At 38.8% G+C, this 13,649-nt stretch overlaps 1 protein-coding gene across 20 annotated transcripts in view; it reads right to left on the bottom strand.

Annotated features, from left to right (window-relative positions):
• The window catches only part of dst (dystonin), a 617,802-nt gene that overhangs the window by 203,472 nt on the left and 400,681 nt on the right, over positions 1-13,649 (bottom strand). For all 20 annotated transcript variants that reach the window (XM_087979186.1, XM_087979173.1, XM_087979215.1 and 17 more), the window contains 2 exons: positions 11,975-12,292; positions 2,571-2,737 (listed from right to left, as the gene is read on the bottom strand). In XM_087979186.1, the coding sequence (XP_087835312.1) occupies positions 2,571-2,737; positions 11,975-12,292 (485 nt within the window). The remainder of the gene's footprint in view (positions 1-2,570; positions 2,738-11,974; positions 12,293-13,649) is intronic.

Below are 13,649 nucleotides of genomic sequence, written 5' to 3' on the forward strand. Positions count from 1 at the left end.
CAGATGAGCTTTTAGGACAATCAATAAGAGTTTCATGGTCGCCATTCCTACGACATGTTTTTAGTTCCAGATTTATTGATTGGCTTTGAATTCCACAAGTTGACATGCTGAAATGTGGACCCATGTCTCCAAGGCACTAGCATGGACCACTGGGTTGTTCATCCATTGACATTTCCACCAAGTCACCTTTCCCCTTCTGATATACAGGAGCAGACTGAAAGGTATAAAGGTGCAGGATGTCGAGATTAAGCTCCAGTTCCATTCTTCACCATCCAGATTTCCAGAATACAACAATGCGTGTGTGATGGATACATTCAGGGACAAACACTTCCAGTCCAAGGTAGACACATGATTATTTCTACAGCTCTCAAACAGCCCTGACTGAACCCCAGATTTCCATGGAAGAAGATAAGCACCAGTGAGACAGAGAAATAAGAGAAGTAACATGTGTCAGAAATACTGAAAGGCATGTTAAAAGATTAGAACACAACTAGGAGAAAGAAGAAACATTTGGAAATGAATAAATTACAGAAAGGAAAAGAAAACTGAGAAAAGTAGAGAGTTGGAGACAATAAAAGAAAACGTGTGGAGGAGGAGTATAAACATAAAACAGAGGGACAGGAAGAGAGGGAGAGAATGGGGTGATAGGGAACACTGGAAAAGATCAAATCATTCCAACATAGAAATGTCCATTTTTCATGACGCAATGTTCTGAGCTCACGTTAGCTAATCTTTCCATTTTTATACATTTCATAAGCTTCTGATGTCTATTTTTACATTTCTCACTAGATTTCTCTTTCTTTTCCTTTTTTAAAAGTCTGTTTTTTAAAATGTTCCCATTGTTCTGGTTGTCATCGAACTTCATGGCATTGTAAACCTTTCCTTTCCATTTGCTACCAACCTTAACTTCCTCAGAAAGTCATGAATGGTTAATCCATCTTGTTGAGTCCTTCTCAGTGGAATATTTCTTTATTGAAAGTTAGAAAATATCTCCTTTAATATATTCACTGCTTTTCTGCTGTCTCCCTTATCCATCTACTTACCCACTCCACTTCATTTCCTTGTAATTGCCTTGATTAAAGTTTCAGAAACTAGTAATGGATCTTGCATTGATCTCCCCTATAACCGCAGCGAGACCTTTGTAGTTATTACAACGGTTAATAATGCTGCTAGCCTCAGTGTCAGAATTCAGTTTTGTAACAGCTTCAGCTACATATCATTTGTGAAGTCCAAGATTGCAGAAAGCAACTTCCCCTTAACCCACCAACAGCAATCTCATTTGAATGTCTGAGACCACTGCAACATTGGAATTGGAATGTAGTAGTCACAGAGCTTCCCATTAATTAATCACACTAAACATTGTGGAAAAATGGTATAAACCTTTCTTAATGCTTTCATTTAGTTGTGGTGGGTGACAGAGACTGGTGTCTATTGGTAAGACTACAACCTGCTCCATCAGTTAAATTAGGTTTTGATGGATTCAAATCATGTTAGTAAGAAGCCCATTTCCATATTTTTGCTCCGGTTTATATGTTCGGCCTTCCGTGCGCTAAGACTCTCAGGACATTTTGGCACAAATCGTAGTCAGCAAGATTGATGTAGAAACCTGCTTAAATTGTTTCTCATGTCACACTGACAAATTCTGTCCAATGTACAACATGTACAATAGAACAGAAACATTGACTTGAATATTTAAAATGGGAAAAGCATTTCACACAGTATAAGGAACAAGTTGAAATACTTGAGTAGTGGAACTAAGATATTGAGATAACAAAGATGAACATATAAAGACAAATTGGAAGGGGAGTGTGTCAGCGGAATGGCCAAAGATAGGGGCAGAAAGGGCAAGTGTGAGAATCAGAGTGTATGAGAAAATGTGAAACTGAACATAAATGAAAGGGATAGTCAGAGATAGAGGCAAGAAAATTCAGAAAGAAGAAGACGACAATGAAAGTGATAATGACACATATAGAGTGGAAGGGAGTCTCACGTAACAATGTCAGGATGAGGGGATAGCGTGAGACCACGTACTGAACATGTAGGACGGGAGAACCGAGAGAACAGGCACCCCAGGGTCCAAAATTAAACCAGATCCAAGGATCCAAGATCTAGCTTGTGGTGAACTCCAGCCTTTTCTGTTGTTTATGTTGGACTGAAGGGCCATAGAGGTTCGGCAAAAATAACAAGAAATGCAAAAAATGGCCACAGTCATGGGTAGAGTTTAGGAAGGGTAATGGGGCTGGTTACAGACTGTGTAAAATCCTTAAGAGGTTTAGATCTGAGGAGGAGAATTGTAAATCAGAGCTGTTGGGAGATTGGAAGATATGTCGGGCAGGGAGTGAGGCCAGGGATTATAAATACTGATAGATATTGTGAGATTTTTTTCAGAACTCAGTAGTTACAACTGGGTTTCTGCAGATTTGTTCTTCGATCAGACACATTCAACAGATTACATTTGTGAAAATAAAATACCAGCATCATTCACTGACTCATTGACAATGAGAAAAAAAAAGTCATGGTGGAAATGTAGATAAACTGTCAACTCCAAGAAGTAAATGTTTGCTGCTCACCTTTTCTTGGTAGCCTCTCCCAGTTCTTGAAAATGCTTTGACAGAGCATTGACACTGTTGAGGATCCGTGTCCGTTCTTTATCTGTAGCGCATCCCCCCAGCTCTTCAGCCAACTGATTTAATGTGTTGAGATCTTTACTCTGGTCCAATAGTTCAGCCTTCATTTCCTGAAACAAAGGGGCCACAATTATAATTAATACTAGTGTCAAATAAACAGCATAACTCAGCTAAATCACTAAACAGTCACCACAATATCAGCAGTCTTGGCATTGACCCGAACTGCTGGTTATAAACTGATGGATAAAAATAGCAAGGTAAGTTAGGTAACCAACAGTTTTTTTTAAAAGAAAAAGACACAGACAGAGGTCCACATTTTGCTCGTGCCTCACTTAACTGTAATCTAGTCGCAATCACAGAATCCGCGCAGTGTGGAAGCAGACAATTCAGTCCATCAAACCCACACCGACCCTCTGAAGAACAGCCCACTCAGACTCACCCCCTACCCTATAACCTCGCACTTTCCAATGGCTAATCCATCTGGCCTGCACTTACTGGACACTATGGGCCATTTTCCATACCTAAACCACCTAACCTGCATATCACTGGACTGTGGGAGGAAACCAGAGCACCTGAAGGAAACTCATTCAGACACAGAGAGAATGTGCAAACTTCACACAGTCAGCCAAGGCTGGGATTGAACTGGCTGTGAGGCAGCGGTGCTTACCACTGAGCCACCGTGCCGTCCAGTCAGAATCTCATCACATACCACATTTCAGAAAGATTTTGAACAACTAAATGGGATTGCTCAGAAATACAACTCTGCCTGAAGTCAATAAATTTGCTAAGTACAGGCTATGTACATGCTGAACTGCATGAAATGGTCAGCATGATTCATATGTTATAAGCAATTCACTTCTGTGGTAGCAGAAAACAGATGACCTTTGTCTGACTAAAGTAACAGTCCGGGTGTAAGTGTGGATAGTGAGTGGATATAAGTAATCGATATCAGTGGAAAGAAAATTATTTTAGAAAAAAAAGGTAGTTTATTTTTATATAGGCCTTTGGTGCAGAAAAATCATTTGAAATGCCTCATGAAAGTGTGGCAAATAAGGTGGAAACTTTACCAAAGCTCAGTCCTTTAAGAGCTTAGTCCAATCGATCAATCTAAGAGATTGAACTTGAAGGAGAAGAGAAAGGAATGAAGGAGTTCTGGCAGACAACTCAACAGTCTGGAGCCTTGGTGGTTGACCCTTCTGACACATAGGTTGGGCAAAAAGAACAAAGGATGTAGAAAGGCCAAAGTTATCAGTATGGAGTTTAATGAGGGTAATGGGGCTAGTTATAGATTGTGTAAAGTCCTGAAGGGGTTTAGACTTGAGTAGGAAAATTGTAAATCAGAGCTATTGGGAGATTGGAAGATATGTAGATTGGGGTGGAGGAGTGCAGGATCAGAGGCTGAGCAGAGAATACTGAATGAGCTGAAGAATTAATTGCCAGGGGAGACTATTAATATGGGGAAGAAGGTGCTCTCAACTACAGGACACCATTTGTATGGGTGTGATCGGGGTAACGGGGAAATCATTGATATGGGTGATTATAGCAGGAACAAAGATAGAGATTTGGGTTTTAGCAGCAATAGTTTAGGCAATGGCAAATGCTGACAAAAGCTAGTGGAGATGAGAATTGTTATAGCAAACAGACATGCATAGAAATATAATGGCATATGTAGAAATAATGGGGATTTTAAAGTTAATTTGTTACTGGTTTTTGTTAAAAATATTTCCTGAAGTAGCTGTAGAAGAAAATGGGGTTAGCAAAGGTTTTTTTGTGTTGTAACACAATGAAGTAGTCTGAATAGTAATCATCATTTCTGTGAAACTTGGTTACAGATTAATCTGGTTCATGAGATATGCTAATGACCACTACAAGCATGTTGGGTAACAAAAGGAAAATGAACTTTGCTCAAGCTGGGAAATATGGACACAGGAGGTGGTATTTAGAGGAGGTGATGGGATCAAATTACCAACTGGAGAGCCAGTGAGAACCCTCCACTGCCTCTTTTCAGGAAGACCTGAAGAACTAAGTGACAATCAGACACTGGGCAGCAGTGGGGCCTGACCCAGGATTAAGAAACCCAGAGAACAGAAATCTCACCCTCTGCCAGCCAGAGGTCATAGAGACTTAGGAACAGGAATAGGGCATTCAGACATTTGATCCTGCTTTGCCATTTAATAAGATCATGGCTGATCTGTGGCCTAACTCCATATGCCTGCCTTGGGCCTCTATCCCTTGATAAACTCTTGCTTGATATAATTTTTTTTAATCTCAGATTTAAATTTAACAATTGAAACAGCATTGACTCCCATTTGAGGAAGAGAGTTCCAAACCTCCACTACTCTTTGTGGGTAGAAGTGCTTTCTAATATTGCTCTGAATGGTCTGGCCCTAATTTTTAGACTATATCCCTGGTTCTAGAGACTCTTTAACATTTAGAAATTGTTCACCTTTATCTACCCTGTCTATTCCCTATTAATACTTGAAGATCTCAATTACATCACCCCTTAACCTTCTAAAATCTAAAGAATAAGACTCTAATTCGTGTAATCTCTCCTCACAATTTAAACTCTGAAATCTAAGCATCATCCTTATAAACCTGCGTTGAATCTCTCCAGAGTCAAAACATCCTTTCTAAAGTGCAATGCCCAGATCTGCATACAGTACTGTAATTGGAGTCTACCTAGGGTTTTGTTTAATTGCCGCATAATGTCTCTGTCCTTATACTCCAGCCCTTTCTATATGAAGGTCAGCATTCCTTTAGTTTTCTTAACGATTTTCTGCACCTGCTTGTGGCATTTGAAAGAACTGTGTATTTGAATGCCCAAATCTCATTGGACGATCCACTGTATTTAACTTTGTCCTAAAAATGCTGATCTATTCTTTACCACCTGAAATGGATAACCTCACACTTGCTTATATTAAAATTTATCTGCCACAGTTTTGCTTATTTACCTAATCTATCAATATCCTGTTATTATTATATGCTGTTGTCAATACCATCTACAATGCTGTCCAATTTTGCATCATCAGCAAATTTGGATATTTGGCTTTTTCCACGATTGCCAAAATTGTTAATGAATACCGTGAATAATTGAGGCCCCATCCCTGTATAAATCTCTGCCTTAGAAAATGATGGATTTTACTGAATGGCAAAGCTGACTTGTAGGGCCTAATGGCTTATGTCTGCTCTTAATTGGAATGTCGACTCCGTCTCACCAATAACTAGGATTGCCTTCAGCATTTGTAAAATCTGCTGGGACATGTTGTAGACACAGGCTAAAGCTTTGAACAGCCATCCAGCACACGTCAAAAGATATTAACTTGTTGAAGTGGGTGTGTGATCAGTTATTCCCATGGATACAAATTCAAAAAATCCAGAACATTCCACTGGTGCAATTAGCACAGAATCTGATACGCAATCTCCCTTACTCTACCACTGGCAGCCATGTTTTCAGCTGTCATGACACTAAGCTTCCTAATCCTCTCTGCCTCTCTTTCCTCCTTTGACACGTTCCTTCAAATTCAAGCCTACGACTCTGTATGTGGCTCAGTGCTGAACTTCTTTTGATGACGATAAATCTTCTGTGAAGCATCTTGGAATGTTTTATTCTTTTAAAATGCTACGTAAATACAAGGTATAAATAATCATAAAAATAAATAAACATAAATGTTAATAAACATGCAAAGTTTTCCCTCCCCCATCTTTACTCTCCTCTCCAGTGAGTGCTTGCTCATTGTGTTAATGGAGTGTGACAAAAGTTAGATTCTAATATCTCCTTTAGTGGCTAGTAACTGTGTGCTTTCTTAAGCAGACACAGAAAAATCACTGTTTTCAGCCTCGGCTCAGTGGGTTGTTCTATCACCTTTGTTTCAGAAAGTTATGGGTTCAAGTCCCACTCCAGACAGTTCCAAAGATTATCATGTTTGCCTCAAGACATCAACTCTGTTCCTCATTGCACAAACACGATGGACTTTTCCAGAAGTTTCTGTATTTATCCCACACTAGAGACTTAAACCAATAATCTATGCTGACATTCCAGTGCAGTACAGAGGGAGCAGTGTGTGGTCAGAGATGCTGTCTTTCTGATCCAAGAAATCCATTGGCACTAATTAACCAACACCAAAGAAATCTATTTGGTGTTCTGAATAAAATTAACACCTCAAACCACACGACTAAGAGATTATTTGGCAGTCATCAGAGTGTTGGTTTTAGCTGCCATGACTCTGTAAACACACTTCAAAATTGCTTCATTTGCTTTGGGACATCCTGAAGTTAACAAAAGCAGCGTAGAAATGCAGGTTCACTCTTGCTTTCACTTTAATCTTCTGGAAAACAGCAAAAAGCAACCCCGTCCTTTTTGGTCATCATAAGGACAGAACTTCTTCAGTGTTCACTCCACCCCTTTTGAGGATAATAAAAGAAAAGGACTGTTGGATTCTAAATGTCATATAACTGTCAGTTTCTAAATTTTTCCTGCCCATTACACCTTTTCTTCTTAGCCCCAGCTTTACAAACTCACTCAAGCTGTTAAGGAACTCTAGCTTGGAAATGGAACCCCTTTTCCAGCAGGAGCTGTGTTTTAGATGGATTTACAACCATGGATTAAAGCAAAATTCTTAAGCTGCTTTGCACTAAGTTAGAAATGTTACTAGAACCTTCGATAGTAGAAACAAATAGTTTGAACCAAGGATGAAGTGACCCAAACACTTGGTCGTTCTGAGTATTCCAAATTTGCACTGTCCCTTTACTGAAGTGGAAGTCCCCACAAAGAACCATTTTAAATCATTGGTTAGGCCTCAGCTGAACACAGTTTGGCAGGTTGCCAAGGATTGGTCAATGTGCTAGAATGGGACTAGGAATCAGGGGCTTTATGTATGTGGGACACTAGAGAAACTGGGATTATTTCCTTAGAGCAGAAGGTAGAGAGGAGATTTGACCGAGGTATTGAAGAGGATGAATGGTTCTGGTACAGTAAATAATGACAGACTGTTTTGATAGTGGAAGGATCAGAAAACAAAGGACATAAATTTAAGGAATATGAAAGAGAAATGAAAAAAGAGATAGCTCATTGTGTTAATGTAGTGTGACAAAAGCTAGATTCTAATATCTCCTTTAATGGCTGGTAACTTTTTGTTTTCTTAAGTAGACACAAAAAATTCACTATGTTTTCAGCCTTGGCTTAGTGCGTTATTCTCTCACCTTAATTTCAGAAAGTTATGGGTTCAAGTCCCACTCCAGACAGTTCCAAAGATTATCATGTTTGCCTCAAGACACCAACTCTGTTTCTGGTTAATAAGATTTGAAATGCACTAATAAAATGAAAATTTAAAGAGGTGTAATACAATTAAAAATGGTGACTGGTGTAATTAATCCATGTTGTTGTCTGTGCTCCAATTGCATCTCCCTCTATATTTCCTCATTTAACTTCTAATAGCATGACACTCCATTCCTTCTCCCTCGTATGATTGTCAAGTTTCTCTTAAAATGCATTTCCAATATTCACTTCAACTATCCACCGTGGTAGCAAGTCCTATAATCTCACCTCTCAGGGTGAAGATGTTCCTTCTGAAGTCCCTTTTTGATTTTCTGGGGAGTATACTATATTGATGGCCTCTATTCTTACTTTTTACCATGAAGGAAGACAATCTTTTTTGGTTAATTCAACTTTAAAGACCTCAAACAGATTGTCCTCAGACTTCTCTTTTCAGGAGAAAGAGATCCAGCCTGTTCATTCACTTCTAATGGGTGCCTCTAAATCTTTTTATATGATCATCAGAATTGCACACAGTACTCTAGTTGTTGTCTGATTAAGGTTTAATACAAGTTTAGCACAACAATGTTATTGTAAAAGTATGTCCCTCTAGGATTAAAGCCTACTGCTTTGTTTGCTTCTTTTAAAAAATGACAAGCTGTGTTGCCACTTTAGAATTTGAATACACTGACTCTCAGGTCCCTTTCCTCTGACAACCCATTTAGATTCTTAGCTTTTCCTAAGTTTTGTTGCCAAAACTTAATACCTCACATTTATCAGAGTTGAAATTCATTTGCCAATTAATGTCTTTTGCCATTTGTTGCAGACCTTCTCATATTAGCAATTCTCCCCAGTTTGGAGTCAACCACAAATTTAAAAATTGCATTCTTGGTTCCAAATTCTAAATCATTAAGCAACAAATTGTGAACAGTTGTTCTTGCACTGATCTTTGCAGAACACCCTTTTCCAACTACTACTACTGTGAATAACTACCCCTTATTCCCGCCTTCTGCTTTTTGTCTTACAACCAGCTAGCTACCTAAACTGCTTTTATCGTCTAGATTCAATCTCTGACCTAATTCATTAGTCCATTATAAAGCTTCCATTAAAGGCCTTTTGAAATCTAGACAATTGTATTTACTATATTAACCATGTATATTTTAGTAAATTTAGTAAGGCTGGTTAAAAAAGACTTTACTGATTTGAAATCCATTTTGCGTATTTATTGTTCTCTTTTTAGTTTCTAGGTGTTCTAGTCTCTTTTTACTAGGGATTCCATTATTTTTCCAATGCTAAGCTGACTGATTCTACAGTTCCATGGACATGTTCTAACTCACTTCTAAAATTGAGGTATCAGGTGGTGGAGACATGTTCAATCCTAATTTTTAAAAAGGGAGTGGATAAATAATTGAAAGGAAAGAGTTGCAGGGCGATGGGAGGAAGAGCAAGGAAAAGGAGCTAATTAGACATCTCTAAAACCTACGCAGGCACAACAGTCAAATGGTTTCCTTCTGTGTTGTAGGATTCTATGAATGAACAAAGCTGTCACATTCACTGAAAAGTGAAAGCTTGATTGCGTGGTTTGTGCAAATCTTAAAGCCAAGACTTGGTATGAACTTGGCCAAGCCAAGCAGTAACAATGCTGTTGAGATCACTTCATTATTTTTCATTTGTCAGGTCAGTGTATTTTCAATTGAGTGATCAGCATGAAACAAATAGCGATGGCATTAGGCCATCACAGTGGGTTAAGAAAGGACATCAACAGTGGTGCTGCAAAGCAGTAAAAAGGCTAGGCACTATACCATGTGGATATCCCAATGTAGACAACAAACTTTAGTGATTTCTTTCAATAGGCTGGGTGTTGCTAATCTCTGCATACTATTGTGAAACTCAAGATTAATTTCCTGGGCATACTTTGAGATTAAATACAGGGAGTGCTAAAGATAAAATCACAGTTTTGCTGAAGCATGTTTCTTTTTAGGAGATAGTGGTGGACTTATTGATTAGGTGGTGCAATGGAACTTTGGAGATAGTGCTGAAACCTTCAGTGATCCATTCAACTAGAATCAATAGTCCTCCCCTTAGGAGGGAGGATAATCAACAAGTTTGTCATTTAGAGTCATAGAGACATAGAATCATAGAGATGTACAGCACAGACATTGTTGGAGTTAGAGTTGAGAGCAGAAGTTGAATTCCTGAATGGAACAAATAGAGCATATTAGCCGGGTGTGTGCATGTCGTGCCTGCGTGTTTTGACTGTGCGTGTGCTGAGAGCATGTGTACGGGTTTGTCAGGGTGATTGTGTGAGGGAGAAAGGAAGAGGTCATATTTTGCAGATCACAATCAAGGAACCCCAAATAAATTGTTGTTGCCTAGTGAATGTTCCAGTGGCTTAAACATTTGACTCAGAATAATGTGATTTATAAGCTGATTGATGAAGGCTCTCACTTGTACACCAGTTCAAAAGGCCAGGAACAAACCAACCAAATACATTTACAGTAACAAATCTTTGGGTTTATTTTCAAATTCCACCCCTCCCCCCCACCCCCTGTTCTTTACTGCTGATATTGTTGTCAGGAACAGCAACTGATGAAATCATCTGTTGTGCTGAGTTGAAGGCAAGACTGACTTAAATCATCATTAGAGACAATGTTGTACAATCAATGATTCAGCAATAACTTTTTATATTCATTCAACTCATTTGCAATGTCTTGCTTAGAAATCCTTTCAAGTCACCCTCCAAATGGGAAATTCTACCCTATAATCTTTAAAACAAACCCAAATGTTGAAGCTCATCTTTTAAGCATTAAATCATTTGTCATAATTTTGTTGTCCGGTAGCATAGAATTCAAAGATTGCTTATTTGAAATTTTCTTGAAAATTTTCATCTTACACTTATCAGGACATTCACAAGAATTCAGTTTTCTACTGTCTGAGAAAAAGAGTGGTCACTGGATGGAAAGTGTACTTTGATGAAGGAGCAGCGATCCGAAAGCTAATGCTTCCAATTAAACCTGTTGGACTATAACCTGGTGTTGTGTGATTTTTAACTTTGATTAGTACAGGCATTGCTATGGTGAGTGTACCGGTTAATTGCCAAACTTTATTAAATTTAAACCAAACAGGTTGACTTTAGTGTGATGCAATGTATGGCGGCCATATGTCCCAAACACCAGAAACTTGTACTAAACTGCATGTTACTTTGAGTTTTCACACTGGGCAAGGTACTGATTGTACTCAACCAGTCCATGTCATCAACACCCAAAATATTTTGAGGAATGTTAGATGTTACTTTGTGATTGGACAACATCTGCTAAATAATTTTGAGTTTACTAAAAATTAAATTGATTATGTTTATGCTTAAAATTTTCAGTTGAATTCACCATACAGCACACTTCTGTATAATGAAAGCTACATTATTAATACACAGATGTCTGGATTACTCGCCTATGACATTACCGCTACACCACTTTGTTCCCCATCTCATCCCAGTTCAGGCTGCATTAAAGACTGCTCATCCATGTTATATCAGGAGCAAATACAAATCAAATGGACAAATTACTGGATGAAAAGACCAAGATCTATCCAGCTCTTTCTGGAACTGGCACAATACAATCACAATGGAATTGGTGATGAACCATACCAAACCAAAACCTACCAATGAGTCCACAGCCATCTCAAACTTGATGGTTTTGCCTTAATAAACAGTTTTTAAGTTACTGCTAAAAAAAAAATTCAGGGAGATAGTTTTTAAGTTAATTTCTAAATAGGTAAATGTTAATGGAAAATAGATCAGTTCCTTGGAATTGCCAGCTGATCAGCAGCCTCACACACCTCAACCTTACACAAGTGACAAACAGGGAAATACAGGACTTTGTTATTTGATTATTATTTTATACAGACCATATTAAGAAGGACATCATTTTTTTATCCCAGCAAAATAAGTTTTTATAATGTGATTCTTTTATCGTGAAGAAAAAATGTAATGTGTGAGTACATCTAAAAATGAAGTGTCAGCCTATTATGGTCATGGAAATCCCACAGCTGTACAAAGTGAGTTTCCTGTCTCCACGTGCATGACCGAACATTTGATTACCTGCATATACTGTGAGAGTTCAGCAACATCTCTTCCTGGTCCATCAGATTCAGGGAGAGACAGAGATTTCTTGGTTACAAACTGCTCGATTTTTTGGTAAGTCTTCTCAAAAAGTTCCACTTTGGCTCTGAGTTTTTCCAGTTTGGCTGTTCTTTCCTTGTGGCGGCCACTGGCTGAAGAAAACCGCTTGGCAAGTTCGTCCACCTTTGCTTGCAATGCAGAGGCAGTGGTTGGATCCGCTGTCGCTATGAACTTGTTGGCTTTCTCTTTAATGGCGCTAATACTGCTTTGGCGACTGGCAATGTTCTGTTCCAGCACCTACAGAAAAATAGGACAAGTGTTCAACTCTATGAATGAGCAAAAATTTTAAGCACTTACAAATCATAGCAATTGCTTACAATTGTGTCCTGTTAATCCACTCAGCAGCAACAAAATGCTGCTCCAGACACAAGGAACATGAGCATTAATGTAGAGATAGAGGTTATTGTCTTATACTTGCATTACATGATCACAGATGTTGGAAAGTGAGGTCCCCTTTAAAGTTGTGTTCTCTTAGTCTTCCATATTAAATACTTACCTGTGCAGCACAATGCCTCATTTAGTATTGTGTGATAGCAGTAACTAGCTTTCCACAAACTTAAATAAAAGATTCACTGGGTGCCACGTATCATGAATATTGTCTTTGGGAAAAGATTTTGTTTTTAGAAGGAATGGAAACAAACCTTCAAATGAAGATGGGCAAGGGGACAACAATCATCCTGGCATCACAATCAGCTGCCCAATGGCTGAGAAGGTTTAGACACATGTTTGCCGCATAGATAGACAATCCCCAAAATAAGACACATCACTAGGTAAATGTGGGGGAAAGAGAGAGAGAGATGGAAGAGAGAGAGAGGGAGGGAGATGGGGGAAACAAGGGAGATGGGGGTGGGGCAAAGGAGAAAGAGAGAAAGAGAGAGAGAGAGAGAGAGAGAGATGGAGGGGAGACAGACAGTGCTGGTTGGTAATGAATCCCAAGGAAAGGAATTCATGGAATGTCTATGAGGTGATTTTTTTTGGAGCAACTTGTGGCTGAGCCCACTCTGGAACAGGTTATTCTAGATTTGGTGGTATGTAATGAAGTAGACTTGATTAAGGAGCTTAAGGTGAAGGAATTCTTAGGGGGGGATAATAATATAAAATAACTCATATTGCAGTTTGAGACAGAGAACCAGAATCAGATATAATTACAGTTGAGTAAAGGTAACTACAAAGACATGAGGGAGAAGCTGGCCAGAGTTGATTGGAAGGGAAGACAGTGAAGCAGCAATGGCAGGAATTTCTGGAGAGTAATTCAGAAGGCACAGCTGAAATTCATCCCAGGCAACAAAAAATATACTAAATGGAGGACAAGATAACCATAGCTAACAAGGTGATGAAGATGTGTGGAAGCCAGAGGATTTGGAAGCCTATCAAAACCTCCAGAGGAGAACTAAAAAAAACCAACAAGGGAGGAGAAATATGTGGACAAACTAACTAGGAATATAAAAGAAGATGGCAAGGAGTTCTTTCAATATATTAAAGGTAAGAGAAAGGCAAGAGTGGACATTGGACCTCTGGAAAATGAGGCTGGAGAAGTAGCAATGGCATAGAAAGAAACAATGGAGGAACTGAATAGGAACTCTCCATCAGCTTT

Source organism: Chiloscyllium plagiosum, unplaced genomic scaffold (assembly GCF_037043375.1).
Source record: "Chiloscyllium plagiosum isolate Xiang-an unplaced genomic scaffold, Cpla_swu_hap1 HiC_scaffold_3, whole genome shotgun sequence".
Classification (NCBI taxonomy): Eukaryota; Metazoa; Chordata; class Chondrichthyes; order Orectolobiformes; family Hemiscylliidae; genus Chiloscyllium; species Chiloscyllium plagiosum.